The 25,300-nt window shown below is 48.2% G+C and overlaps 1 protein-coding gene across 1 annotated transcript in view; it reads left to right on the forward strand.

The window, feature by feature from the left end:
• Positions 1 to 25,300, forward strand: part of DYNC2I2 (dynein 2 intermediate chain 2) — a 255,373-nt gene that overhangs the window by 39,899 nt on the left and 190,174 nt on the right. The window contains exon 3 of the mRNA XM_085614066.1: positions 17,051 to 17,160. Coding sequence (XP_085470192.1) covers positions 17,051 to 17,160 — 110 coding nt within the window. The remainder of the gene's footprint in view (positions 1 to 17,050; positions 17,161 to 25,300) is intronic.

Genomic DNA, 25,300 nt, shown 5'->3' on the forward strand with positions numbered 1-25,300 from the left:
GGAGGGGCGGAGATGGTGCTGAAGGCTGGCGCAGGAAAGGCAGATAGCTGGGCGAGAAGGGAGGGGGGAATGCGGGGAGCAGCTGTGCGCGTGCACGTCATCGTGCACTCAAGCCTGTAGCCAGCACAAAAATGTGGGTAGCACTTTCAAAACCCACCTACTAAATGTCTCGCCAGATCAGCGCATGCGCTGGGTCAGGCGAGACCTAAAAACATGGAGCCTAATTCCTTGCATTACTATGTTTGCGAGCAGATTTTTAAAAAGCTGCACTCGCCTTTTCACAAATATTTTAACAACACCATTGAACTGCTGGCCTCAAGGAATTGTGGCTAAGTTCCGCGAGTCCAGATCAATTCAAAAAGGCGTCATCAAAATCATTTAAAATATCAGCATCGTTAGAGGATAGGGCAACCCTAGCGAAACAGGCCTGGGTAATACTAAATAGCTACACATCCCTGAGACCTCGCAGTACCCTGCCGAAGCCCTAAATCCCAAGACAAAAAAACAATTCTTGTTGTGCCGACTGGGCGGATTCCAGTCGCTACTATTTGTCAAGTCCTGGATGAGGACAGCAAGAGACATGGCCTGCAGGCTATGTCGCTTGGCAGTCGAAAACCTGGTCTACACCATCTGTCTTTGCCAACCGCACTAGGAATCCGCCAGAAACCTCTGCGCCCCCATTGGGAACAGCAAGGGGCACGCACTTGCAGGAAGCGATCCTAACCGGCTTCAATTCATCAGACGCAAGTTCCATTGCTAGGATAGTTAAGTATATTCATGGTGTGGAAAAGGCATGCGCAAAAGCAGAAAAACATCGCCAGGGGCTAACATCCCAACTTGCCCTAAGAAAAAGACTGACAACCGCTTCCTGTTTGAGGACACAGATACCTCCTGCACAATCGCTCCTTGACTGAGGGAATGGACCTCTCCTTGGGCAGTGCCAACAGAGCACTACTAACCCCTCCACATCGGCATTCTCCAGGTATCTTTCACCCACTCATTTCATCATTCTGCCTTCTCATTGATGTACAAAAAAAGGAACATATGGTTGATTCTTTCAAACACACGGTTTTATTGACATTTTAAATGATTAGCATTAATTCCGCATTGTTATTGTTTTTATTGCAAAGATTTTAAATTATCAAACAATAAACATATTTTAATTACTAATGTTATTGCAAAAGAACAAAAAGTAATGCTGTAAGATGAAGGTGTGGGACAAGGGTAGCACGGAAGCTTGGGGCATATCCCCCATAAAAAGGCAACCTGCTATGAAGGAAAAGAAGGGTATGGCTAGGGAGGGGGGGAGTTGAGGCTTAACATGTCTAATTAGCATTCACAAATGTATTGATGAAAAGTGTTACTTTTTGAATCAACATTTATGTATTTTCCCGAGACATATACGTTTATTGCAAGTTTATCTCTACTTTTTTTTACCGTAATCTACTTTTTTGTATTTTATTTTTTATCATCTATCATTATTACACTAAAACATTATATCAAGTCTGAACTTTTGCTTTTACAAATAATGTCTCAATACAGTAATTAAAGCAGTACAGCTGAAATGTCTGTATGTTCTCAGAATGTTCTAGCACATTCGGTGGCAGAGCTTTGATCTTAAACAGTTGTATAGTCTTAGGTTGTATAGCTCTCTCCTGTGAAAAGTTGTTATCCTTTTGGGGCAACTTCGAGTTCTCAGTCACCTCCTGAAACTTTGGTGCCGGTGGCATCTTTATGAACCACAAGAGGATGTATCGGGGCATGTCCAAATCTGCCAAAAATATCTCCAAGCCCTCAAATATTTGACACTCTCTACTCCTCTAAGTTACATCATACATAGCTCCTAGAGCGTGGAGCGACCTCCCACATGACTTTAGAGCCTCCTCATCGGAAGCTGAAGGCCTTGCTGTTCCATCATGTCCTCTCGAGGCCTCACCCATACACCTGCTCTGCGCCAGGTACCATCACGGGTGATGATGTGCTAGAAAAATCCACATAACAGCAGCAAAAAAGTATGGTTTCAGGGTGCCAAAGAATTAGTTCCAAAATCTGCATTTAATTTCCATATAAGGAAGGGTACCACAGCACAGTCTCGGTGACTTGGGCAGACCCAGTTCAGGAGACCAGTTACTGCTTTGTAAGGCTACCCACTGGCTGCCAACTGATGGATGATTCTTTACCCCACACTGATGAATGATGCTTTATACTCGGGCGGGTGAGGTTACCCACCGGGAGTCTGAGTCTTTATACCCAGGTGGGTGACGTGACCCACTGATGGATGAGTCCTTATACCCAGCTGATTGAGGCCACTAATATATCCTGGCGCTGAGGCTACCTGCTAAGGGATGAGTCTTTTTACCCAGGGGTGATGCTACCCACTGAGAGATGAGCCCTTATACCCGGGGGTGAGGCTACCCACTTAGGGATGAGTCTTTTTACCCAGGGGTGATGCTACCCACTGCGGGATGAGTCTTTATACCCAGGTGGGTGAGGCTACCCACTGAGGGATGAGTCTTTTTACCCAGGGGTGATGCTACCCACTGAGAGATGAGCCTTTATACCCGGGGGTGAGGCTACCCACTTAGGGATGAGTCTTTTTACCCAGGGGTGATGCTACCCACTGAGGGATGAGCCCTTATACCCGGGGGTGAGGCTACCCACTTAGGGATGAGTCTTTTTACCCAGGGGTGATGCTACCCACTGAGGGATGAGTCTTTATACCCAGGTGGGTGAGGCTACCCACTGAGGGATGAGTCTTTTTACCCAGGGGTGATGCTACCCACTGAGAGATGAGCCTTTATACCCGGGGGTGAGGCTACCCACTTAGGGATGAGTCTTTTTACCCAGGGGTGATGCTACCCACTGAGGGATGAGTCTTTATACCCAGGTGGGTGAGGCTACCCACTGAGGGATGAGTCTTTGTACCCAGATGGGTGAGGCTACCCACTGAGGGATGAGTCTTTGTACCCAGATAGGTGACCAGATGGGTGAGGCTACCCACTAAGGGATGAGTCTTTGTACCCAGGTGGGTGAGGCTACCCACTGAGGGATGAGTCTTTGTACCCAGATGGGTGAGGCTACCCACTGAGGGATGAGTCTTTGTACCCAGATGGGTGAGGCTACCCACTGAGGGATGAGTCTTTGTACCCAGGTGGGTGAGGCTACCCACTGAGGGATGAGTCTTTATACCCAGGTGGGTGAGGCTACCCACTGAGGGATGAGTCTTTATACCCAGGTGGGTGAGGCTACCCACTGAGGGATGAGTCTTTGTACCCAGATGGGTGAGGCTACCCACTGAGGGATGAGTCTTTGTACCCAGGTGGGTGAGGCTACCCAGTGAGGGATGAGTATTTGGTCACAGATGAGTGAGGCTACCCACTGAGGGATGAGTCTTTGTACCCAGGGGGATGAGGCTAACCACTGAGGGATGAGTCTTTATACCCAGGTGGGTGAGGCTACCCACTGAGGGATGAGTCTTTGTACCCAGATGGGTGAGGCTACCCACTGAGGGATGAGTCTTTGTACACAGATGGGTGAGGCTACCCACTGAGGGATGAGTCTTTGTACCCAGATGGGTGAGGCTACCCACTGAGGGATGAGTCTTTGTACCCAGATAGGTGACCAGATGGGTGAGGCTACCCACTAAGGGATGAGTCTTTGTACCCAGGTGGGTGAGGCTACCCACTGAGGGATGAGTCTTTGTACCCAGATGGGTGAGGCTACCCACTGAGGGATGAGTCTTTTTACCCAGGGGTGATGCTACCCACTGAGGGGATGAGTCTTTATACCCAGGTGGGTGAGGCTACCCACTGAGGGATGAGTGTTTGTACCCAGATGGGTGAGGCTGCCCACTAAGGGATGAGTCTTTATACCTAGGTGGGTGAGGCTACCCACTGAGGGATGAGTCTTTGTACCCAGATGGGTGACCAGAATGGTGAGGCTACCCACTGAGGGATACGTCTTTATACCCAGGTGGGTGAGGCTACCCACTGAGGTATGATTTTTAATACCCAGGTGGGTGAGGCTATCCAACTGGGAATGAGTCTTTATACCCAGGAGATGGAGGCTACCCACTGAGGGATGAGTCTTTGTACCCAGGTGGGTGGGGCAACCCACTGAGGAATGAGTGTTCGTACACAGATGTGTGAGGCTACCCACTGAGGGATGAGTCTTTATACCCAGGTGGGTGAGGCTACCCACCTGGGAATAAGTCAGTCAGTCAAATACACTTTATTCGATTTATAACAATCATAAAAGGCATAAAAACATTAATATATATGTGTGATATAATACATTTGATACAATGAGAAATATCCTGTCATAAAAATGTAAAACAATTAAAACTTCATTGGATCATGAATCGGGGTACATTATTTAAATGTTATCCTTGATGCCGCTACTAGAAAATTGGCAACACAAAATGTAATGCGGACACTACTTAGAGATTGAAGAAAAACTAAAGCCGGCCTCACATGCGTGAAGCCCGCCTCCTTCAGTATTGGCAATATATATTTCTTTCTGATGTCCAAAAAATGCCCGCAAAACATAGTAAAATGCATGGTATTTTGGACTGAGAATTGGTCACAAGTACAAGGTGGTGCTAAATCAGGTTTGGCCCAGGTTGGATAGTTCCCCAAATAAAAATGAATCAAATTAAATCTGAATTTTACCAATAAAAACCTATGAAATGGCTTAGTAACAGTTACAAGGTATTGTGCAAGTGAGTTAGAGCCTAATAACATATAATGGGATCTCACAGTCGGTTTCTGCAGTTCCATTTCCTCCCGGGATAATCTGGTCCTTTCCATGAATAATTTTTTAACCAGACTCACATCCACCTTCCTAATGCCAGATGGTTCTAAGAGGTCCGGGCGTCCCAATTGTGCAAAGGACTTACTCAGGTAGTCTAACCACGGTACCTTTTTAAAGTGGTCCAGGGACATTACATCAGCTAAAATGGCATGATTGAGGGTTAGTTCCTTATTGAGCCAGGTCTTTAGCCAAAATGTTAACGGCACCAGGTTTAGTCTGTCCGTGACATAATCAAGACCCACCTCCGCATGAATTGAGAAAGTCGGGGTCGATTGGGGCACGGACAACAGATTTCACAAAAACCTGTTTTCCACCCTCTGGATGGGCTCCATATGTGCATAGCCCCACAGGGCAGAACCGTACATCGCGATTGCGATGCATTTTGCATTATAAACCTTTAAAAGGGCTTTCATTGGCCTAGCTCCCAGTCTTTTAATAAACCCCATGAGTGCCCCGGTTGATCTGGCCACTAATAAACTTTTAGCCCAAATCTGTGGTCCCCATGTGCCCCTTTCATCGAAGAGCACCCCCAGGTACGGGAAAACTTCCACTCTAGAGACAACATCACCTTTACATTTAAATATTGTTTTCATTTTGGCCTTGTTCCTATGGAGTCCAACAACCATAGTGTGAGATTTTTTAGCATTCACTTTGAGGTCTAGCCTGTCCATGAATGCCCCAAAGGCATCCAATAAATGCTGCAGGCCCCTTCCCGTACGAGCTATGAGGACAGTGTTGTCCGCTTATAGGAGGGCAGGTACCTTTGCTTCTCCTAAACGTGGAACGTCAGCATCCACCTCCTCCAAATATTGGCCGAGGCCATTTATATAAATGGTAAAGAGGAGTGGGGCTAAAATGCAACCTTGACGAACACCCCGCATCGATTTGAAGCGGGTGGTACACCTGCCCTCGTTTGTGACCCTTATTTGGGAAAACAATTCTTGGTGGAGAGATGCCATGAATTTAATCAGTGCCCCATTTATTCCCAGCTCCAAAAGGATAGTCCACAGTTTTGCCCTGTTCACCAAATCGAAAGCCGAGGAGAGGTCCATAAAGGCCAAAAATAACGACCCCTCCTTGGCTACCCATACTGGATATTGGACAGACCCCCACATCCTTCCACACTATCCCTCAGCTTCGCCAGTAGAACCCTGCCTAGTATTTTTATAGCAGAGTCTAGGAGGGATATGGGTCTGTAACACCCTGGGTCTTCGTGCCGTCCTTTTTTAAAGATCGGCACAATTATAGATGTGGCCCAGGTGGGGGGGCATCAGGTTGCCATTGGCTGCATTAAATATTTTAGACAGTATTCTGGCCCATAACTTCGGGGAATGTTTATAAAAATCGGCTGGTACCCCATCCGGCCCAGGAGCTTTATTTCTGGTCTTCTCCACGATTGCTAGTTCTACTTCTATGTCATTAAAGATTACTGGTCCAGCCTCGGGGACTATAAACGTAGAACCAGGTGCTGTTGTGTCCGGAGAACCGTACACTGTACTGAAATGAGTCAGCCATATGTCATCCGGAATGACACAGTCCATGACTTTGTTATCCTGGTCTGAGAAAAATGGCTCGTTTATGACAGACCAAAATTGACTACTATTATGCAGAACGTCGACTGCAAGGAGTCTATCCCAGGCTGCCATCTTAATATCATCCTTACGACGTTTGATCGCTAACTTATAATCTTTCCTTAAGGATGTAATGGCTGCCTTGTCTCTCGGATTGTGTTTAAGAGCTGTCATAAGTGATCTATGTGCTCTCGAGCACTTTGCATCAAACCAACGGCGATGATTATTAGCACCCTGCCCTATTTTTGCCGTTAAGTCGATTGAGATATGATTACAAATGGATTCGAATGCACCCATTATCTCATGATTGGCTGCTTTCGGATCCTCACAAATTATCATATGACCCTCTAATTTAGGGAGGATGTTTGCATAGAATGTATCTGGGACCACGTTAGCCCACTTTATCCTTCTCCCCTGGTCCACTGGACGAAGTGTGGGCCTATTCATAGTACAGCCGGGCATTGACCCCATAAAGTCCCCCCACCTCACCTCAAAAAGAACAGGGTTGTGATCACTGAAAGGGGAGACAATTGTGGCGTAGGAAACGGACCTGTGTAAAATTGCTGGTGTCACAAAGATATAGTCAATAATTGACCCGGGATCTGAGCCCTTGTAAGTGACTAATCTCTTCTCACCCTCTGTACTCATAGGTTCAAATAAGTTAAAATGAGCTGTTAGCGCCTCCAATGCCTCGCCTGCCTTGGTATGTACAAAATGAGGGACCGTCGGACCCGATGAACCCCCAAGGTTGGCCGTGCTACACAGATTACAAGGATGAATGTTAAAATCGCCCAATAGGACAAACTCGACATTAGTGTTATGGTCTTGACTGGCAGAAGATAAAAAGGTTTCCAGGGAGGCTATAGGATCAGTTCCGTTTTCCCTGTTGCAGGAATTATAAAAATTAATGAAAAAAGTTTTCCTGCTGGGGGAGACCACCCTTTCCACAATTAAAATGTTTGGGGAACAATTTTTAACCAGATGCAACACCCCCTTAAGTTTAAGTGAGAAAAGGAGGATGAGACCCCCTCTAGCTCTACCAGCATTACTAGGGATGGCCGGGTTAACAAAGCTGGAAAAACCATCCAGCCAAAAACCAGGCGAGGTATCCCATGATTCCTGGAATGCTATAATGTCATGGCTGGCGACAAAGCTAACCCAGGTATCATCTACTCTTCTAGCTCTGACGCCAGCCACGTTCAAAGTGAGGATTTTGCAGACCCCAACCTCATCAGGAACAGGATCGAAATCAGAGGTCCCTACCATAGGGGCAAGCCCCCTATCCTCTTGTTAGTCAATCTCCTCAATCTCATCTATGCCCACTAAAGGGGTATAACGATTGCTCAATACTAGCCCGCTACCCCCAGTACGACTAGGCTCTGGAACGGCCGAATGCACTGGGGCCACTATATTAATTGAGGGATAAATATGATCCTGCGTAACAATGTGTGGCCCTCCCGGTGCTGGTGTCAACCCCCGCCTTCTTGGTACTGCACGTTCATCCCCATAAATGTTTATTGGGGGGGGGGGTAGAAAAAGCCCAAAGGAACTGGTCTCAGATAAACATTTCCTGTTATACGTGAACCATCCCAAAAGAGTCTATTAGCCAGGTCGGCCCTATCAAAATTTACAATAACACAATCCCCCCCCGAACAAATTTTTGACGCCTCCCTATCCAATCCACCCTCCTAGCAAGGATAATCCTATTCGACAATTTGGCCCCACAACACAGATCGTCACACCAGAGACAGGTCTTTTCCATAAGCTCAGGGACTGATTCCACCTCTCCCTCTTTAAGTGGTGGGACCCCAACAAAGATGGCAACAAATGGGGCAGCCTCAGGGGGTAGATTAACTTGGCTAGCCCTAAGCCGCTTATTATTGGGGTTGTTAGGTTGAATAGTGGAGCATACGACAGTAGTAGTAACTAGAGTAGCTGCCTCCGGACCATTATGTAAGGCAGTTGGGTCCCTCGGCCTGTCGTTCTTTTGCCCTGCCTCACTATAGAGGGGCCTAGAATCCTGTATTCTGCACCCCTTACTTCCATTAATTACTGTGGTTACAGACCCTCCTTCATGTGCTTCATGTGCTTCTAGGGGCAAAGTGTGCAAGTGGGCAAGTTTGTCAATTATTAAACATTTCTTCAATAGACCTTCCAAACATGTGTTTAAAGTGTCCACTATGTCCTTAGCAATACCCAGAAGAAGGGGCTCAATCCGAGCGGTGAAAAGAGCCTCCATCTGCTCTCCCAACGAGTCTGATACATCAGTGAGTCCAACTTGGGCATTTTTATTGGATTTAATGGATTTTCCCCGTTTCCGTGTCTTTATACCCAGGAGATGGAGGCTACCCACTGAGGGATGAGTGTTTGTACCCAGATGGGTGAGGCTACCCACTGATGGATGAGTCTTTGTACCCAGGTGGGTGAGGCTACCCACTGAGGTATGAGTCTTTATACCCAGGTGGGTGAGGCTACCCACTGAGGGATGAGTCTTTATACCCAGGTGGGTGAGGCTACCCAACTGGAAATGAGTCTTTATACCCAGGAGATGGAGGCTACCCACTGAGGGATGATTCTTTGTACCCAGATGGGTGAGGCTACCCACTGAGGTATGAGTCGTCATACCTAGGAGATTGAGGCTACCCACTGAGGGATGAGTCTTTGTACCCAGATGGGTGAGACTACCCACTGAGGGATGAGTCTTTATACCCAGATGGGTGAGGCTACCCACTGAGGTATGAGTCTTTTTACCCAGGTGGGTGAGGCTACCCACTGAAGGATGAGTCTTCATCACTTTTCCCAATAAGCTGCACGCATGCGCGCACGCGCACCTCTGTTGCCATGAGCGCGCAGTGCCGTGTGTGGAGCGCGCACACAGCACATGATACCGCAAAAGCATTCGTGTCCCTGCTTTTAATTAAGCGAGCGGTGCAAAAAATGAGTATTTTCCTGGGCGGAATAGACTGGGTTGGGTTATTTCCTTTAACTTCCGGAGGCGGGGGGATGCGGTCTTGTCCAGCAGTAAATAAGCATCTGCGGGTAGCACTATTTCTCTTCACTAATATGGCTGGTCCGCGCTCAATTGATCGTCTTGTTTTTATGTGTATTCCGATCTTCCTGATTTTTGTGACACAAACAGTGTGCGCAGTTTTCTGTGCTCCCCTTGCTCCGTTTAGTCACTTGTGTGACTGCCTGTCCCCGCTTTAAGTACAATGCTTCATGGCCCTCAGCTGATTTATTCAAGTGTTTAGCCCATTTTTGGGCTCGGGTGCCTGTTCTTTGTTTCCGGGAACAAACGCAAGCTTCGTGCACCCTTCTTTGGACACTTCATCCACTTGGAGTGCAGTCGGCTTTCTCTGAGCTCTGCTACTGTTGTGTCTGCACAGAGTTACGGCCACATCTGATCTTTAAAAAAAAAAGTTTTCCAGTTTACTGTAGTTTCTGGTTTGAGGTTGCTCCGACAAGCCCCCCTCTACTGTAGTCCCGATGCCACCGCACTCTTATCACTGGTTTGTATCCTGTATTCCATCTCTCTCTGGGCACTTGTGGAAAGAAGGGAACTGGGGTGGGGTGCCCAAATAAATATGTTCCAGAACGCGTGGCCTATGAAATAAAAAGCTTACCTTGAAGCTTGTAAACTAAAAGATTGTGCTTCACGCAGCAAGACAACTGACCAGTGTTTGGGTCCCTCTCTATGTATGAATAGACTAATTTGAAAAGACGAAGAGGGAGCGGCAGGTAAGTCTTGCAGCAGCCTGGGGGATTATGGAGGGCACTTGCTTTATTCTTTTGTTCCTGTATTCATGTTAATTGCAGCGCCCATCACGAGCTGTGATTAACATGACTACGTTAAACAAAAGCTCAGCATCTGCCCACAGCAGCACTTTTGTAACAAAAGAAATTCTCAAGTCTACAAACACAGCATGTAAAGCTCACGCAGTGTTTGTAGCCTTGCTGAATTTCTCCTCTTAACAGAGCTGGACTGCGGGGTGATAGTGTGACTTTGTTAAAATTTTCTTGTTAATTGCAGCTCCTGACGGGCGCTACGATTAATCTGAAAACTTTAGCTAAATCACACAATCACCCCGCTGCCCAGCTCTATTAAGAAAAGATATGTAGCAACTCTACAAACATGGCATGTAACGCACACCCCTGTTTGTAGACTTGCTGAATTTCTCTTCTTAATAGAGCGCAGCTTGGGGGTGATTGTGTGGCTTATTAAATTTTTCTGTGCTGGGCATAGTATGCCACTTGACATGTATTTTGCCGTTTGTCATTGCATCCAGATTTATGATACAACAAGTAACATCATACCTACAACAAGTTGGACTATTGGCTTTGTCAGTGGTTGGTTAGTTGCATAAGATAAATAAGCAGCAACTATGGCTTGTATATAATATTGAAAAAGATTCCACTCAAAGTCCTGGTGACGCCAGGACAATGTTGCTGCTCCTGAGTTTCAAAGAAAGAAGGGAAATCCAGAGAGAAAATGACTCTTTAAAGGATTTCCCTTCCCCTACAACGCTCACCTGGCATGACGTCATGCCGTAACTTCTCCACTAGTGAGAAGTGAACAGTGTGAGCACGTGCACTTCTGTCACTGCAGTCCTTTAAAAAAATGGACCGTCTGTGCCAGGGCACAAAACAGAGCCCGATAGAGACCCGTTTCGAAGCCCCCTTTAAAAAACCACCGGTGCTCAGCACCGGTGAGACCTGGCCCGCTTAGAGCCCTGACCGTAGTGTCCATCATAAGTCACTCACTGTCAGCTAGGAACATCACACAATCGGAATGTGAGGGAGGGCACTTTAGGTGCTGATTAACAAAGAATCTAAATCTGCCAGTTAGCACATGAGACCTGACACTACATGTGAGATTTGGAGACTACCAAGAGGAAATGTCACGAACAAGGGAGCTTTCTCGGTGGAAGCTAAAAGCTGCGGCAAGCGCGGTGTCTTCCATGCAGGGGGGGTCACTCTGGATATCCATAGCACCCGCAGCCCAAGCTTGTGCCTGCAGGAAGTGGTTTGGAGAGTGTTGTAGGAAATGAGCAAGTGTTAGTGAAGAGAATACTCCCGACAAATGGATCAGTCATTTACACACTTGCAGCTGCCATCTGCTCACACACATGCATCTTGGCAAGATTCAAAATCTTGGCAAGGCCTAACCAGCCTTCCACCCTTCTTAGCTCGTTCAAGTGAGCACGGTTACATACAGCGAGCATTTAGAAATGACAAGATGGCGAAAAAGTCTCCTTTAGAACCCCCAACGTCGAAATGCAGAGATGCTACGTCCGAAGCCTTGCCATACACACTCGCTGTCTTCTCTGACGCCGATATGCAGAGACGCTACTTCCGAAGCCTTGCCATACCACACTCGCTGTCTTCTCTGACGTCGATATGCAGAGACGCTACTTCTGAAGCATTGCCATACCACACTCGCTGTCTTCTCTGACGTCGATATGCAGAGACGCTATTTCTGAAGCCTTGCCATATCACACTCGCTGTCTTCTCTGACGTCGATATGCAGAGACGCTACTTCTGAAGCCTTGCCATACCACACTCGCTATCGTCTCTGACGTCGATATGCAGAGACGCTACTCCTGAAGCATTGCCATACCACACTCGCTGTCTTCTCTGACGTCGATATGCAGAGATGCTACTTCTGAAGCCTTGCCATACCACACTCGCTGTCTTCTCTGACGTCGATATGCATAGACGCTACTTCCGAAGCATTGCCATACCACACTCGCTGTCTTCTCTGACGTCGATATGCAGAGACGCTATTTCTGAAGCCTTGCCATACACACTCGCTGTCTTCTCTGACGTCGATATGCAGAGACGCTACTTCTGAAGCCTTGCCATACCACACTCGCTGTCTTCTCTGACATCGATATGCAGAGACGCTACTTCTGAAGCATTGCCATACCGCACTCGCTGTCTTCTCGGACGCCGATATGCAGAGACGCTACTTCTGAAGCCTTGCCATACCACACTCGCTGTCTTCTCTGGCGTCGATATGCAGAGACGCTACTTCTGAAGCATTGCCATACCACACTCACTGTCTTCTCTGACGTCGATATGCAGAGACGCTACTTCTGAAGCCTTGCCATACACACTCACTGTCTTCTCTGACGTCGATATGCAGAGACGCTACTTCTGAAGCATTGCCATACCACACTCGCTGTCTTCTCTGACGTCGATATGCAGAGACGCTACTTCTGAAGCCTTGCCATATCACAATCGCTGTCTTCTCTGACATCGATATGCAGAAACGCTACTCCTGAAGCATTGCCATACCACACTCGCTGTCTTCTCTGACATCGATATGCAGAAACGCTACTTCTGAAGCATTGCCATACACACTCGCTGTCTTCTCTGACATCGATATGCAGAGACGCTACTTCCCAAGCCTTGCCATACACACTCGCTGTCTTCTCTGACGTATCTTTTGTCCTTTTTTCTTCCACTCCTCCGCTGCTCTCGCCATTTCCTTCTCTTCTTTTTCCTCTTCCTCATATCTGTCTCGCTCCACATTTACCCACTTTCCCCTTCTCCCCCATCCCATTCCTGTCTCCATTTCCCTCCCGCTGTCTGTTCTTTGCTTTCTCTATTACTGGTTTTCCGTTCTCCGTTCTATCTCCAACCTCCCAGTTCTCCAGGCCCTCCGGCTGCCTTTCTCGCTCCGTCCCTCTCTTACCAATTTCTCCATTACCCCTTCTCCATTTCTCATCTTTGGGCCGTGACTTTTTTTCTCCTCTGTTCCTCTCTCCCCTTTCTCCGCCACTAAATCCTATTTCTCACTAGTAGCCTCTTGTTTCCTTCTGGCTGCTATATGGCAATTTTGAAAACACATATTACTATCCCTGAATATTAGATGGAATCACATTTAGAATTTGGACCAGCGTGCCTCTGCAGTGTCGGTGACTGGCCAAAAAGGACATGAAAAAGCTGAAATTGGATCATAAATCGAAAGCTGTTCTGATCAGGGCCCCCAGAAATAAGTTTGGCCCAGGGCCCTCAAAATCCTTAAGATATCACTGTGCCTTTGTTAAAGTTTTCATGTATATCGTAGCACCCATCATGAGCTGCAATTAACACGAAAACCTTAACAAATGCACACAATCACCCCGCAGCCCAGCCCTAGTAGTAAAAAAAATGAGGCACACAGCTGTCAAGGTTTCAAATTGCAATATGGGACGTTTTCATAATTTCTCTGTAATTATTAGTGCCAATTGAACAGGGCAGGCTTTAGTGCTGGTGGCGCCTGGTGTGACAATGTCTGTTGGCGCCCCAATGATCACCTCCGCCATGGATACTCTCATTACCAACCTTAAACAGTGCCCCTCAAGTCTCCATAACCCCTCTCTATTTCATATTGATTTTGTTATTAGCGCCACTCATACCAGTGAAAGGTGATAAGCACTTTACATTGCATACACATTACACAGACACACTGAATCATAGTGTGTAAATCAATTTATAGGAAATGTTACATCAGACCGCGGAATACAATTTCTCTTAACAGAGCTGTGCTGCGGGGTGATTGGTTTTTTAAGCAAAAGTTTGGAGTAATATTTGGCGCTGCACACACACGCGGTCTGGTTCCTGGCGCACATAGCCATGGCTGTAGCGCACAGAGACCCTACACTGCCGCACACAGAGGAAAAAAATTGGAGGGGACATTGGTCTTCATACCTAGGAGATAAAAGCTACCCACTGAAGGATGAGTCTTTGTACCCAGATGGGTGAGGCTACCCACTGAGGTGTGAGTCTTTATACCCAGGTGGGGTGAGGCTACCCACTGAGGGATGAGTCTTTATACCCAGGGGGTGAGGCTACCCACCTGGGAATGAGTCTTTATACCCAGGTGGGTGAGGGTACCCACTGAGGGATGAGTCTTTATACCCACGGGGTGAGGCTACCCACTGAGGGATGAGTCTTTATACCCAGGGGGTGAGGCTACCCACCTGGGAATGAGTCTTTATACCCAGGTGGGTGAGGGTACCCACTGAGGGATGAGACTTTATACCCACGGGGTGAGGCTACCCACTGAGGTATGAGTCTTTGTACCCAGATGGGTGAGGCTACCCACTAAGGTACGAGTCTTTATACCCAGGAGATGGAGGCTACCCACTGAGGGATGAGTCTTTATACACAGGTGGGTGAGGCTACCCACTGAGGGATGAGTCTTTTTCCCCAGGGGTGGTGCTACCCACTGAGGGATGAGCCTTTATACCCGGGGGGTGAGGCTACCCACTAAGGTACGAGTCTTTATACCCAGGAGATGGAGGCTACCCACTGAGGTATGAGTCTATGCATCCAGATGGGTGAGGCTACCCACTGAGGGATGAGTCTTTGTACCCAGGTGGGTGAGGCTACCCAGTGAGGGATGAGTCTTCATACCTAGGAGATGGAGACTACCCACTAAGGGATGAGTCTTTGTACCCAGATGGGTGAGGCTACCCACTGAGGGATGAGTCTTTATACCCTGGTGGGTGAGGCTACCCACTGAGGAATGAGTCTTCATACCTAGGAGATGGAGGCTACCCACTAAGGGATGAGTCTTTGTACCCAGATGGGTGAGGCTACCCACTGAGGGATGAGTCTTTGTACCCAGGTGGGTGAGGCTACCCACTGAGGAATGAGTCTTCATACCTAGGAGATGGAGGGTACCCATTGAGGGATGAGTCTTTATACCCAGGTGGGTGAGGCTACCCACTGAGGGATGAGTCTTTGTACCCAGGTGGGTGAGGCTACCCACTGAGGGACGAGTCTTTGTACACAGATGGGTGAGGCTACCCACTGAGGGATTAGTCTTTGTACCCAGGTGGGTGAGGCTACCCACTGAGGGATGAGTCTTTGTACCCAGATGGGTGAGGCTACCCACTGAGGGATGAGTCTTTGTACCCAGGTGGGTGAGGCTACCCACTGAGGAATGAGTCTTCATACCTAGGAGATGGAGGCTACCCATTGAGGGATGAGTCTTTATACCCAGGTGGGTGAGGCTACCCACTGAGGGATGAGTCTTTGTACCCAGGTGGGTGAGGCTACCCACTGAGGGATGAGTCTTTGTACACAGATGGGTGAGGCTACCCACTGAGGGATTAGTCTTTGTACCCAGGTGGGTGAGGCTACCCACTGAGGGATGAGTCTTTGTACCCAGGTGGGTGAGGCTACCCACTGAGGGATGAGTCTTTGTACCCAGATGGGTGAGGCTACCCACTGAGGGATGAGTCTTTGTACACAGATGGGTGAGGCTACCCACTGAGGGATGATTCTTTGTACCCAGGTCGGTGAGGCTACCCACTGAGGGATGAGTCTTTTTACCCAGGGGTGATGCTACCCACTGAGGGATTAGTCTTTGTACCCAGGTGGGTGAGGCTACCCACTGAGGGATGAGTCTTTGTACCCAGATGGGTGAGGCTACCCACTGAGGGATGAGTCTTTGTACACAGATGGGTGAGGCTACCCACTGAGGGATGAGTCTTTGTACACAGATGGGTGAGGCTACCCACTGAGGGATGAGTCTTTGTACCCAGGTGGGTGAGGCTACCCACTGAGGGATGAGTCTTTGTACCCAGATGGGTGAGGCTACCCACTGAGGGATGAGTCTTTGTACCCAGATGGGTGAGGCTACCCACTGAGGGATGAGTCTTTGTACTCCGGTGGGTTAGGCTACCCACTGAAGGCGATAGGCTTTTAACTGAGGTGTTGTATCTTTACGCTCTGAGTGGACAAGGCTTGATGCCCAGAAATCGAGCTTCCCATGGAGTTGGTGAGGCAGGCTGCCCATATGAATATTTATTTCTGTTATCTTTTATAAAGTGCAACTGTACCCAGGGAGGGAGTGGGAGCACACTGTGCAGCAGTACAATGTGAGTGAATGGCAGCCCCGTCCAGTGAGTTAACAGAAACATATGATGAGTAACTCAGCAGATAAAAACCGATAAAGATTCAATAACTGTCCCTACGAAAACATGAAGTGAAAGCCACAAGGGATTATTATGTCAAGAGATGGCTCTAAACAAAGTGTTGGAGACTTGAAGAATGAAACAGTGGTGGGAAAGGCATACCATAGCTGATTAGGGAGCAATGAAGAACCATACGTTTGATGACTGTGAAAAGAAATAGGGGGGAATATCATACAAGAGCTTCAGGGAGGTTGAAATTAGAAACAAACACTAATGAAGGGAGCGGGAATGATATCTAGAGTAGAGGATGCTGAGGGAATTGCAGAGGTGGCTAGGCTAGAGTTTACCCAGCATTTGGCTGAAAAGACGGAACACAAGATGAGGTGGCGGTGAAGACGCAGGAAACTAAGTAGCCAAAAGAGATAAAAAATGTATCTGGAGGGAAGTGAAAATGACTAGACAAAGAAAGGCTAGACCGATAGAGAGAGGTACCCTTGAGGCTACCAACTGAGATTGTGCGGTTAACCGCCCATGCACTGTGATTCCTCTTATGGGTAAAGCTACCCCCTGGGGTGAGGAGTATAATCTTCTTGTCTCCTTGTGTATTTATTTTAATTGTTTGGGTTGCTGGTTCATGCTCTGTGTGGGGTACTATCTTGTTTTTGTCTCTGCTTTTTACTTTGTTTTACAGTGTCTCTGAAAAGCACATTCTCTTGTTTTTAAATGAGTCTTTACATGTAATGTTTTCTCTTTCAGGTTTCTTGTTTGCAGAGCCTGCAGTTCCCAGAAGCAGTTGAGCAGAGCCTGCAGATCACTGGCGTGTCTTGGAATTCTACAGGGTCTGTTGTCGCTTGCTCCTATGGCAGGTGAGAAGCTGGGCTGCTTGAGCTTCTGCTTGTGGGGATCTCAGTGAAGCATTGGAATGAATGACAAAAACATGGCACTTTTGGAACAGCAGGTCGATGATGGGGGGGCGTTGAGATGCTGATGTGGTAATCTAGCATGACTGATTTTTATACCCATCAAGCTGATAAAAGTTTCCAACATTTGAAAAAGAAATTAATCAGTGCGGGCAGCCTTTGGTTCTTATATGTAACTCTTATGTCCGTGTGACCTAAACAGGAGGTTTTGATTGTTATTTTGCTGCAGAGATCTTCACTTCTGACTCTGCTAGGCAGTAACCAGGCTGCTGTTAAAAGAACCCAGCTGTCTGATTAGTAGTTCGGTCCGATGCACGCTACTTGGGTGCTTGGGGACTCAAGCAGCGGGTTACCACACTGACCCACACAGTTGGACACACGCTCGACCCCGTCTTCTCTGCCAGCGGGAAAAATCAACTACAGCCAGACCACTGAACTCTCCTGGACCGACTGTCATGTGTACATCTCTCCTTCACCATGCCCATCGTACACCACTGCCATCATCCCCCCCACCCCCCTCGCAGCTGGATCAAGGCCATCAAAGAACTTCTCGTCCAGTCCCTCAGCGCAACCACTCTGATGATGCCCACAGACGCCAACACCGCAGCACGCAACCTCCACCGATGGATCTCCAACTGCACCGACACCCTGGCACCCCTCAAGAAAAGACCAGGCAAGCAACACTCCAAGAAGTCCAGCTGGTTCACTCCTGTCCAGCTGGTTCACTCCCGCCCTGCATGAGCCTAGACGCACCTGCAGGCGCCTCAGGAAGAGATGGAGGCACAACAAAACCCCGGAAACTCACACAACCTTCAAATCCACCATCAACGCACAACACCTCCTGAAAACCACTAAGAAAACGTCCCTCCAAGACCGAATCAATGCTACCTCACACAATAGCAATGAGCTCTTTGTAATCTTCAAGTAGTTCGCCAGGCCCAACAGCGAGACATCAGACATGCCCTCTCACATGACCTTTGCAAAAAAACTCTGCACCTTCTTCCACCACAAGATCAGGAAGATTTAAGACTGCTTCGACACCCTAGACCCAGCCACCACCATCGCACACAACCAAGCCGCACCCCAACAGACAGTGCTCTGCTGGACCCCGCTCACAACAGAGGCCATGCTCAAGACCATGAAGAGCATCCACGCAGGTGCCCTGACGGATCCCTGCCCGTACCACATCTTCCACAGAGCAGCCGCTGCTATCGCCCCCAGCTTCGTCGCGCCATCAATTGCTCCATCAAAACCGCCACCTTCCCCGACAACTGGAAACACGCCGAGATCAACCTCCTGCTGAAGAAGCCACCCTTAGACCCGACAGACCTCAAGAATTTCATAACAATCTCACTCCTCCCCTTCCCAGCCAAGTTCATAGAGAAGGCCATCAACGCCCAACTCTCTGAGTTCATCGAAGTGAACCACGTCCTGGACACCTCCCAATCCGGCTTCCGAAGCAACCACAGCACAGAGACTGCACTCCTCGCTGCCACACACGACATCCACTTCCTCCTCGTCTAGGGCGAGACCGCAGCCCACATCCTACTAGACCTCTTGGCCGCCTTCAACACCGTTTCCCACCGCACCCTAATCATAAGACTCCATGGCGCCGGCATCCGTGACAAGGCTTTGGACTGAATCCACTCCTTCCTCACCGGCCGGACCCAGCAATTCAGACCCACGGAGATCAGCTGTGTTGTACCCCAGGGTTCTTTCCTGAGCCCCACCCTCTTCAAAGTCTACACGGCCCCCCTCGCAGCCATCGCCAGAAGCCACGGACTCAACATCGTCTCCTATGCTGATGGCACCTAGCTGATCCTCTCCCTCACCAATGAACCCATAACCACCAGAACCAACTTCCACAGTGGAATGAAGGCCGTTGCTATCTGGATGACAGACAGCTGCCTCAAACTCAACTCGAACAAGACCGAAGTACTCATCCTTGGACCCACCTCTTCAGACTCCTGGTGGCCAGCCACTCTAGGATCTCCCCCACCACGATGGACCATGCACGCAACCTCGACATCATACTAGACTCATCACTCACTATGAACCGTCAAATCAATGCAGCTTTACTCAGCCTGCTTCCACATGCTCTGCCTGCTTCAGAAGACATTCAGATGGATCTATACAGAATCCAGAAAGACTGTTACCCATGCACTCATCACCAGCAGGCTCAACTACGGCAACGCACTCTACGCCGGCGTCACCCTGAAACCGCTCAAGAAACTACAGAACATCCAAAACACCGCAGCCAGACCAGTCCTCAACATCAACCGCCGTAACCACATCACGCAACACCTCCAACAACTCCACTAGCTCCCAGTCAACAAGAGAGTCACTTTCAAGCTCCTCACTCACGCCTGCAAAGCTCTCCACGATGAAGGACCAGCATACCTAAACCACCAACTGGCATTCCACATGCCTGCCAGACAGCTTCGATCCTCCCACCTCGCCTCCATCCCCAGGATGCACAAGATCAGAACCAGAGGAAGATCCTTCTCCTACCTCGCTGCCAAGACCTGGAACACACTGCCTCTGCACCACAGCCAATCTGCGTTGCTGACCCAATTCAGGAAAGACCTCAAGACCTGGCTCTTCGAATGATTCTCCACCCAGTCCGGCCAGCGGACCCCTCCAGTGCCTTGAGACCCTCGCGGGTAAGTAGCCTGCTTTACAAGTCCCTGATTGTTTGATTGATTGGGAGAAATATGTTCTCTGCGGGAAGAACACTGGAATAAGTGTATTTATTAAGGGTGCTACTGGTTTAGCAGGTGGTACTCCATCTGTGAAGATGGCAGATTACATTACCTTCGCCACCCTGATGAACTACCGCCCACCAAATTTAGAGATGGCAGCCAGCCCACCACTCATCTCTGTACATTGAACGGTACCATTGTTACAGGGGTTCCTTTCAATTTACCAAAGGTTTGGTGGATGCTTCTGTAAGGAGGAATGCCTTTTTTAGTATAGTTCCTGCCCCCACCCCCCCCCTCTAAGTTTTTGGACTGATGCTGCTACTTTTCGAGAGTGCACTGAGGCCTGATAACCAGATCTTGGTGCCTGTGCCCTTACCTGTAAAATATGTCGAATTGACTTCTACCCAATTGGCTCAACTAGCCAACCTGTAAGTCTTTAATAAAGGGTACCCAGAGCATGTAACTTGGAGGGCTTACCCAGGGATTGCAGCTCTGGTTGCGCCACCTTGGGTGTGACACGAGTAAAACAAAAGACTCCCAGCCCACCATTTGAGGGTTGGAAGAGCAGTTTAACTGCTGGCCTGACTTTGCCATTTAAAGCAATGACAAAGCCAGACTTTCACCTAGTACATGTGCAAGTCACCCCTGTGGCAGGCATAGTGAGTCCTAAGGCAGGTTGCAACATACCTCATGGGCAGAGCATGTTTTTTACACGCTCTGATGGTAAAATCGGCAAACTGTTGTTTTTACTATGGAAAAGCTTGGTCACTTAAATGGCAAGTGCAGAGTTACGCCCTGACCCCTCAGTTGTGCTCATTCTGGAACCATGGCACTAGAGCGAGTCTTCCAAGGTATCAAACAACTCATTACATTTACCCCAACTTGATTCTCCAGTCAAAGTTATTGTAACGAGTGCAGTGTGCAACTTTAGCAGAGTTGCTACTTTGTTGTCACTTTGTTGCCATCAGTCCCCTGTCCCCAAACTGGCTGCACACGGGGTCCTGTTGCTGAGACCGCTTGGGGAGACATGCTAGCGACTCCCAGGAAAGGATACTCAAGGGGCCGCTCTGGAAGGACGCGTCTCCTCCCTCCTGCAGCCACACCGGTGTTGACCCAAAAGAAAGAACGAGAAACGACCTTTGAAGGGCACATGGATAACGCTTGGGAGAGGGACCGATCCATTGCTCAGGCAGACAGGCCGGTACTTGAGAAGGTTGCCAAAGCGGTTTTCCAGGGGGGGTGCACCCCTCTTGGTAACCACCCTTCTGGGTCAGGCTAGGGAGCTCCACACGCCAGGAGTGGGGTTCTGCCATATTGGGAGTGGGCAGAATAGTGCATCACTTAGCAGGAAGTGGTCATCAGGTAGGAGGGTACCTGGTAGCCCATTGGCTACCAATTGAATCCTGCCCCCGGGGCATTTTCTGAGCATAAGTATGGCACCCCAAACTCCGATCTCACATGGACTGGAAGAAGGTTTGAAGAAGGACTGCACTGCTGCACAATGGAGCCAGCAAAGAGAGGCTGCACCGACCTGGAATGCACCTGCTGAACCTGTTGAATAGCAAAGAAGAGTTACTGTGCCTGCTGTGTTCTGCTTGAGGAGAAGCTGTCTCCAGAGCCCAGCCAAAGTCAAGAGAAGCTAAGGGGCAGTGAGCTGGCCTCTGTTAACAGCACATGGACACCACAGCTGAGAAGCCTGCTGGGGCAAGTTGGTAGCCCAACGTCTTCAACCCGCCACCATGCAGCACCAGGACCACACACACCCAGTTGCACCAGAGTTCGCTGAGCCCAGTAGTGTCCTCTAGATGCAGCTGAGACCCCCCCCCCCCACCCACCCAGTTAACCACGTTATCGACCCATGAAAGATTGGCCTGTGACAGTAATACTGGGCGATCAGTAGTCCAGTGGCAACTGGACTTTGGCCAGCACAGAGAGGACTTTGAGGGCAGTCAACCCTGTGACCACGACCGCCTCCCCCCCCTGCCTGGACTGAGGAGTAGTCGAAGCAAGACCCCCGTTGACTGCTTCGCATCCACAGCATCCTTTTGAGCATCTTCAGCATTCTTCATCCCTTGCACAGAACCACTTCCATTGGAAAGGCCTGCAACGGATGTTAGTGCCTAGAACTGACTGAGGACTTCTTCTCCTACTGAGGTAACTGTCTCAGAGGACCTTGTTGGTCCCCCTGACTTGCTCCCTACTGGAGTTGGCTGTCTAAAGTGACTCTAGATGACCGCATTCCAACTAGCCCAACTTTTTGTTGAAAATGTTGCTCATATTCATTGAATTTGCCAATGCTTGTTAGCGGTTGAGTAAAACAACCCGATATTCTATACCTTCTAAATTCTATATCTCTGGAACCCTCCGGTGGATCTTTTTTGTTGTGGTGTCTAAAAGTAGAGTATAGTTTTATAAATTGGTTTTGTATATGTGCTGCTCAGTTCCACAACTACCCAGAGTTGTGTCTAGGGTTTTACAGATGAAAACTACTTGACCTAAAGGGGTTGGTAAGTGTATTACATTGTGAGAATGTACAACCACAGCATATAATACACCCAATTTCCTCACACTTCATATGACATCTGGTGCCGTACTGGCTGTAACAGGTACCTGGCATTTCCCAGTGTGCTGCCAGGGCTGGGGGCCAGTTTTGGGCCGTTTTTGTTACGGGGGCCGTTTTTGTTACAGGGCCGTTTTTGCAGCATCGCTGCAATATCTGCCCCTGTAACAAAATTGGCAGAAACCAGCCCTGGCACACGGCTCCGGGGGCTGGCCGAGCATTTTGCCAGGGCTGGTTTTGGTTTCCAGTCCAGCCCTGGTGCCGTACTCCACTTCTATATGGTTGCTCTGTTCAGAGTCGATGTTGCACCTTACTCATCTGCCACTTCACTGGATATACGCCTTTCTCTTCCAGGGCATCCTCCTCAATAGTCATAAGCACTGAATATTCCCACCCATGTGCGGGGACTCCGAAAATAATAAAAACATTATATATACATATATATACATATATATAAAATTCAATTTGGGCTGCTGAACCGCCGCTTACGGACTCTGTTGACCTATTCAGGTTGTGGCTTATACAAAGCTAGAGTGCTTCACCATATGTGGGACACTCACAGAGTTTTCGTTCTAACAGCGGCAGGCGAGGGGATGTTTTTATTGACGACTTTTCCGCACTGATGACGGCAAGAGCCAGAAACGCTTCTGCAGATGTTTTATAGCCGACACATACCCCGTGAGTGCACCGGACCTTGGGAGTACCAATTACTCCTTGTTTTTGCTATATATATATATATATATATATATATATATATATATATATATATATATATATATATATATATATATATATATATATATATCCGAACCAAAGCTAGCGCGATACAGCTCCGGGGTAAAATGACAAAGGCTTTATTTTCAAAGGCGCGTAATGCTCATAGTCCCTGAAACGCTCAGGCAGACGCGTTTCAAGCCTCCAATGGCTCTCTTCAGTGCCGGTTTCACAAACTCTGTGCTCTGTAAGGGGGTCCAACAAGATGCAGCTGTGAAATAGACCGCTCCCTCTGTGATGTCGTCACTCCTCCTCCAATAGAAGGTGTGCTAGCCCCTTGAACTCGCACCTTGCTGAGCAGATGCATGCTGGTAAGTGTAGTTCACATGGAGTGTCTGTGTAGTAACAGCGTTTCTCCTAGCAACAAGTGATGCCCCAACAAAGTCGGTTGTGTTCCACACGTCAGCTTCAGATGCCCAGCGGTTTGAGACAAAGTCTATTGCCAGCCCCTTATCAGGCGAAACGTTTCGCCTACTCTCTCCCCTTGCCGCTTGTCAAACAGTGTGGCCATCTGGGCAGCTGGGGGGGCGCCGTGTTGATGCAGTCCATGCAAAATATCCACAACGTGCTGGTCTCTTCACGGTGCTCCAGAACGAGAGGGTGTATCGCTAGTCAGCGACCTGCTTGCTGACTCTAACATCCGAACCAAAGCTTCCTCCCATTGAAGAAAAAGCACGATACAGCTCCGGGGTAAAATGACAAAGGCTTTATTTTCAAAGGCGCGTAATGCTCATAGTCCCTGAAACGCTCAGGCAGACGCGTTTCAAGCCTCCAATGGCTCTCTTCAGTGCCGGTTTCACGAACTCTGTGCTCTGTAAGGGGGTCCAACAAGATGCAGCTGTGAAATAGACCGCTCCCTCTGTGATGTCGTCACTCCTCCTCCAATAGAAGGTGTGCTAGCCCCTTGAGCTCGCACCTTGCTGAGCAGATGCATGCTGGTAAGTGTAGTTCACATGGAGTGTCTGTGTGTGTGTGTGTATATATATATATATATATATATATATATTCACTTAAAAAACCATTGGTTTCACACATGTTATAGTTAGCTGTACATTTCACTCGTAAAAAACCAATGAAATTCCACGTTATAGTTAGATCAGGTAACTATAACTTGCGCGCCCACAATAAACTGCTGATGACGTCACATATTACATCACTCATGACATGGTCAGTGACCTCACTCATCACATCAATGATGACATCTGAAATGACACATTGTGGATTGCGGTCGCGCAAGTTATAGTTACCTGATCTAACTATAACGTGGAATTTCATTGGTTTTTTACGAGTGAAATGTACAGCTAACTATAACATGTGTGAAACCTATGGTTTTTTAAGTGAATTTGCAAGGTTTTTTAAATGCTAATTCCTAACTATAACGTGTGTGAAACCTATGGTTTTTTCAGTGAATTTGTACGTTTTTTTAAATGCTAAGTTATGTTTTTTTTTTTTTTCTGGTTTTTCACCATGCGCACACCCTGCGCGCACTGTGCACGCGCCTCGCAGTTCAAACCGTGCGCGCCTCGCCTTTTTGTACACACTAACAATTTTTTTTTTCTCCCTTGCGGGTCCCTCAATTTATTTAATAAATGTGATTATTTCGTTTTTTTTAATTTTTTTTTTTTTTTTGCCGTGCGCGTACGGTAAGCTTAACGTACGCGCACTCCGCGATTTTTTTTGAAAATTATTAAATGTATTTTTCGTACTTTTTGGTCCTTCGTGGACCCCCTGACAAACGCTAGGGGGTCTGTAACTCTCTTCGTTGCCCCCATTTCACGTTATCCACCTTTGTTTTTCTGTGCGAGAGACAGAAAATGGCGGCCAACACTTTCTGATTTCGACCGATTCGAATGTTTACAGTCATGTAACCACCAATCAGAATTGAGCTCGCGCACGGCACCGTACGCGTACGGTAAGCTTACCGTAAGCGCACGGAGCGCGCTTACAGATATATATATATTGATTTAAATGCTATTTTCTCAGGACCTACTGAACAGATTTACACCAGACCTGCAAAAGGCACATCTCTGACCTGAGGACTACCTCTCTG

This window comes from Triturus cristatus, chromosome 1_2 (assembly GCF_964204655.1).
Source record: "Triturus cristatus chromosome 1_2, aTriCri1.1, whole genome shotgun sequence".
Classification (NCBI taxonomy): Eukaryota; Metazoa; Chordata; class Amphibia; order Caudata; family Salamandridae; genus Triturus; species Triturus cristatus.